General features: G+C 35.7%; 1 protein-coding gene across 1 annotated transcript in view; it reads left to right on the top strand.

Annotated features, from left to right (window-relative positions):
• The first annotated feature begins 2,304 nt into the window (after positions 1 to 2,304).
• The window catches only part of ADAMTS6 (ADAM metallopeptidase with thrombospondin type 1 motif 6), a 94,185-nt gene continuing 90,412 nt past the window's right edge, over positions 2,305 to 6,077 (top strand). Inside the window, exons 1-2 of the mRNA XM_015812664.1 lie at positions 2,305 to 2,449; positions 3,389 to 3,756. Of these exons, the coding sequence (XP_015668150.1) occupies positions 2,353 to 2,449; positions 3,389 to 3,756 (465 nt within the window). The 5' untranslated portion in view covers positions 2,305 to 2,352. The remainder of the gene's footprint in view (positions 2,450 to 3,388; positions 3,757 to 6,077) is intronic.

Below are 6,077 nucleotides of genomic sequence, written 5' to 3'. Positions count from 1 at the left end.
TTTATTATCAATGTCCATCTATCTCTTGTAATTAAGATATGCTTGTCATGGACATACTAACTTCAAGAAAAAATAAGTGTATTTTTTCTTGAAGCCCACTCAGTTCTGTGAAATATTTCCCAGAATGATTTGTTGAGTCCTGGCCTGATTTGGCCAGTCTAGCCAAGCCAAGCCAAGCCAAACCAAGCCAAGCCAAACCAAGCCAAGCCAAGCCAAGCCAAGCCAAGTCAAGCCAAGCCAAGCCAAACCAAGCCAAGCCAAGCCCAGCCAAGCCCAGCCAAGCCAAGCCAAGCCAAGCCAAGCCAAGCCCAGCCAAACCAATGATTTCTTCAATTGTTCATTAGGCTTCCAATAGCCTGAACTCTTCTGCATATAGCTATTTTTCCAGGCAAACAATATACAGCATTATTTTAGAGTAAGATTACTTACAGTGATATTTTTTGGGAAGAATCTGATATCTTTGTTGAAGTTGTATGTCAATTGTAAAATATACCTGTTTGTATATCAAGAACCCTGCTCACATTCTGCTGAGCTTTCTCCAGATCTACATTGACTTACTCCCAGTGATTGGGTTAACCTCTAATAGGGATGAACTATTAAAAAGGCCATTTCCTCTCCAGTAAGGAGCCACCCTCACCCTTCCCCTGTAAGATGTTGAGTGGGGTAACTAAAACAATGTCATGTTTTTATTTTCCAAAATGAAAAGGAAAGGAACCAGAATTCCATACTACAGAATTTAAAAAGAAAATTTAACAACAAAACCAAAAACATTTGGAAGTTTTTATCAGAGCTTGATTTAATGGACTTTGCAGTAAGCAAAATCTATTGTGGATATGAAAAATGATGTTGCCTATGTGTACAATTCCATTTGTCATACAATACATTTTGTATTTAATAGGCCTATTCACCTCTTAAGCTGAGAGCTTATTATATATCAGACATGTCAAACTCGTGACGTCATGTGACGTCGCGCAACGTATCGGGACGGTTTTGCCATTGCCGGCAATGGGGTGGGTGCGACTTCCAGATGACACGTCCGGCCCGCGGGCCAGCAGTTTGATACCCCTGCTATATATGAATACTTAGGTGAATGTAGAGAGAAATATAAACATTTGAAGCATTCTTCATGACGGCAGCTGGTAGTAGCCGTACTGTAGCTAGAAGAGTCTTTGCTCAACTTCTGGAAAGGTGTGAAAAACATGGCTCTGCAGCCTTGCTTGAGACTCAGACAGGATCATACAGCCATGGGGCTGGCTAGTGCCCAAAAAGACCTGAGCCCACCTTTTAATTAATTTTACATTGATTCTTAACTCATCCTTGCCTTATTTTAAATTTTACATACTGATTTTATGGTTTGATTTCATCTGTATACTGTCCAGAATCCCTCTATAAGGAAGATGGGTGGTTTTAAAAAATTAATAAATGAACAAATAATCATTTTTTTCTAACCAGAATCATATCTGAACAGATGGTAATCTTATAGGAAAATATAGATTATAGTTAATATAGATTATAAATTATAAATTATAAATAAATCTGAGTGAAATTATCCTTCATTGCAGAAGTTTTCAAACTCTTTTTCAGTTTTTCATGTAGGGAAAGTTCCAACACTTTTAAATACTACTTGGCAATGAAAGATTCTTTTGACTTTCCCAAAGCTGTTATAACAAATCTAATATTTAAGAACAAGAACTGAAATGACATCTTATGTTATGCTGATTTATACCTTCCATAGGAAATATGGTTGATAACTCATACTGGAACCCTTTGATAGCACTGAACTCCTTTTCAATGTCATCAAACAGCAGGAACCAAACATTAAGGTATAGGAGGCACTATACTAAACTTTACAATCCTAACCTCAGATTGGTTGACACAGTTGTAAACAGATTGGAATATATTTTCTCGAAATGCCTAATTAGTCAGGGGTTTTTTTGGTTGAAACTCTGAAGAATTTGGAATTTTATATTGAATTTAGCTATTATAATGAAAAACAAATCAGCTAAAAAGAATGCTGCAGACCTATTACAGTTAACAAGAATATTGATAATGCAGTGATTAGGATAGTATGTGATAATGATTTTCAATGTTGTTTGTGCTTTTCAGGTAAAGAAATGGACATTTATTGACTATTCATTTTAACGCCTCACTGCAATATGAAGGAATAATTTTTAAATTTGCTTTTTTGACTGAAAATGTCTGCAAATATAGGAAAGAAACTATGTTATTTCAAAATATCTATCAAGAAGTGGAACAAGAAGTAGCAGAAGAAATATAATATTTTCTGGTTATGGTATAGTTCTGGAGTGGAGTTAAAACTATAGTACATAGGTAGCCTACATCTTCTAAATTATGGAAATTTTGTGGAAGACGTTGACCTGGATTTTGTGCTTAATTATGGTATTATCAGAATATCACGGTGACAGCAGGCTTTCATATAGTTCTCAAGGTAGGGATCAAACGTTTTAAGCTAATGTCTTTTGACCCATATTTAATTTGGTTACAATCCTAAATTGCTTATTTTTGAATATGCCCCAATGAACTCAATTTACTTCTGAGTGTTCATATATACAAATCACTTAAAAATATTGATATATTTGAGAGAAAATTTAAATGAATTGCGATTTTAGTTATTTTCTCTCAGGGCATCTAAATAACATTTAAAACTTTTAGTTAGGCAAAAAAAATTAGTTTGTTACGTATTAATAAATCCTAAGCATTCAATTATTGTCTAAATAACATGAAGTAATATTACGGTCTAAAACATGCCTTAAAACATTTGCTTTTTGTTTGCTTATTGAAGTGTGATTAGTTTACAGCGCTAAGGATCCTACAGCAATAGGATCATTAAAGGTCCTATCTGCACTGTAAGACATACACTAAGCTTCTTTGTATGTTGACTCCCTAGTTAACTTGAATGGGGGTGATAGATATATATGAACACCTGCAAAGATTTAATTCTTCTACTGCAGTTTATTTGGGAATCCTTTGTGACATAGAGAATTACACAAGGATTATATACAATTGTATACTTTATTTTGATGACTAAATTAAGGCATTAAACTGAGACATTATTTATATTTCTAATTGTTTGAAATCATTGGGAATTTTAATAATGAACTAGCCTTTAGTTATTTATCAAATTCTTTTTATGCAAATTATTTTTATAGACAACAAAAATAACAAATCTTAGCAGCAAATATACAATAAAACAGATTTTTTGATTAATACTAGCTAATATTTTCTTAAAGAAATGCTGATTCTTAAACTGAAGTTGCTTGGATATCATAACATGTAAATAATGTTGTATTATTCCTTTTGGTGTCCTTTTATATTTTCTTCTTTTTTATGCCTGTTTCTTGGATTGGTTTACCATGTGATTTGAAAGAGGAATTCCTGTCTTATCTTGAACACTATCAACTAACAATCCCAATAAGGGTTGACCATAATGGAGCCTTCCTCAGCTTTACTGTGAAAAATACTAAACCCAGTGGAAGAAAGAAGAGAAGTACTGAGTTTTATGACCAAGAACTGGCAGTTTCTAAATTATTTTTTAAACTTTCTGCCTACGGCAAGCACTTTCATTTAAACTTGAGTCTCAACACAGATTTGGTCTCCAAACACTTCACAGTAGAATATTGGGGTAAAGATGGACCTCAGTGGAAGCATGATTTTTTAGACAACTGTCACTATACAGGATATTTACGTGGCCAGCATGGTACATCTAAAGTAGCAATAAGCAACTGCAATGGTCTGGTAAGTGCAAATTATATACTTTGGATTGTCAATATTCTGAATTGTTTAATTTTGCAGAAAGAAAGACTCTGTCCATACTCATACTCTATTTTAACATCATTGTGGTACTGACAAAAGTTGCGAACATTTGTATCAGTTTAAAATGTTAGTGAAGCATTAGCAAGTATTTTATCTAATATTACCCTTCCCCCCATATTTTATCTGTCCCCCACTGATACTTGTATGAAACTTTATGATTATTCTGTTGCAGGCAATAATCCTGTGAACTCTGTTGAATGAGGTGGGCAAAATGAGGAAAAATAACACCTTTATAAATTTATGTAGACTAAGCGTATTAAATGTATGAAGAAGAAAGTTAAGAATGGTTACTCTGACATACAAGGATATATGGAATCTTTTATTAGATTTTCTTTTTAATGAGTGTCTCCTTCAAGTTCAAGCCAAACATGTAATACATGTACACTAGAAACGTAGAAGCAATATATTTAAAAATATTGAAAAGTTAAGAACAGCATTGTTTTTATTAAGTAAATTACATTCCAATGGTAACAGGAACATAAAACTAATTGATAGACCACTAACAATGCTGTTCTATACTGTACATACTGTATATGCTCAGGAATACATCCCACTGAATTCAAAGGAATTATTGGCAGAGAAATGGGTATAGGATTACTGCACATTATTTACTCATTCTTTCAGTTTTCTTAGGTGATTGATTAATTTACAAAGTGATACAGATGTTCTATACAAAAGAAGAATGAGTAAATCAGTATAGCTCCATATACCCTTAGTATCTGAATCAGAATGAAACCTCTGTCCAGATCTTTTTCTTCAGTGTGACAAAGGTAGAAAGTCAGACATTGAGTTGGTAGGGAAGGCCCAAATGTGACACTGGACCAATACAGCCCAAAGTCGCTGTATCAGTGACATGGTAGGGCATAAAAAATAAATAAGTAGAGGATATCAGTCAGAGTCCAGGTTTCTTAGAAATGACTATTAAGAGCAGAGGTGGAGAACAATTGCCACTTTTATGACTTATGGACTTCCACTCCCAGAATTCCTGAGCAGGACCATAGTTAACAACCCTGATTTAGACAATGGTAGGTATGGAGTAGCACCATACAGATCTGATGTCCAGACAAGGTATGCTATACTGTATCTACCAGGGCCAACCTTGCTAAGTGAGGTACACATCTCCTTGTTTTAAAATTGTTCAATAGTACAGATATAGGTATGGTATGCTTAATGGGTATTTAAAAAAATATGTATGGTAAAAAATATGGTGCACATTGTTTTTACTGATAGTTAATGTAGTGTATTCTTTTCTTAACTCAGGGCAGCAGCAGCAGCAAATCCTTTTGTATCTTTCTCAGATTTATTTATTTATTGACATTTATTTTACAATCCCTTTATCCTGATTTATATCCCTTCTACTTGCAAGGACTGTGCTGTTCTGAGATAAGCATTATATTCCATGTCTTCATGGTGGCATGTGACTTCTTGCAAATATTTTATAAACTGAGCCGATTAATTTTTGGCTTAGCTATGGATTCATTGCTAATATGTAAAGGTACAAGACAATGACATCTACTCTCCTTTACTATTTGTAATTGCTCTTGAAGATTTGATGGACAAGATCTGAACAGTCAAACAAATTAGTGGGATCAAAATTCAGGGTAAGAATATAAAAGGAAATGCTGACAGATGATGTAATATTAACAATTATATAACCACAGGGCTGCATAAGACAGTTGATGAAAACATTCCTTAGGTTGCCAAATTACTGAAAAGAAAGCAAAAATAATAATGATATACTTAACCTCTGAGAACCTGTGTAAAAAAAGAAGCTGATTGTGGTATAACAAAAAACCCAGTGATATACTTCAGACTATATTTGACAAGATGGAACAAAGACATACTTCAAAAAAAATTATAATAATTTAAAGCAGTTTGGTCTAGTGCAGGCATGTCCAAAGTCCGGCCCGCGGGCCATTTGCGGCCCGCGGCCCGGTTTAATCCGGCCCTCGAACAGCCCTCCCTGCGCTATGTAAATGCGGCCCTCCCAGGGCCCTCCGGCAAGTCCCATGAGAGAGAGAGAGACAGAGACAGAGACAGAGACAGAGGCACTTGCACTTCTGTCTCTCTCTCTCTCTCATGGGACTTGCCCCCTCGCAGGGCTCCTCATTGGCCCTGCGCCCGGGTGTCCCGCCCCCTGGGAGAAGGGCGGCCAGGAAGTCCCTTTCCCGGGCTGGCCCCGTCCCAGGCGCACGTGGCTGGGGAGCCATGCGGGGAAGCCCCGGGATCCCCGCTGGGAGCAA

Source organism: Protobothrops mucrosquamatus, unplaced genomic scaffold, assembly GCF_001527695.2.
Source record: "Protobothrops mucrosquamatus isolate PMUCROS unplaced genomic scaffold, P.Mucros_1.0 scaffold104, whole genome shotgun sequence".
Taxonomy (NCBI): Eukaryota; Metazoa; Chordata; class Lepidosauria; order Squamata; family Viperidae; genus Protobothrops; species Protobothrops mucrosquamatus.
The sequence above is the reverse complement of the archived record's forward strand: the minus strand, read 5'-3'. Positions and strand labels throughout refer to the sequence as shown.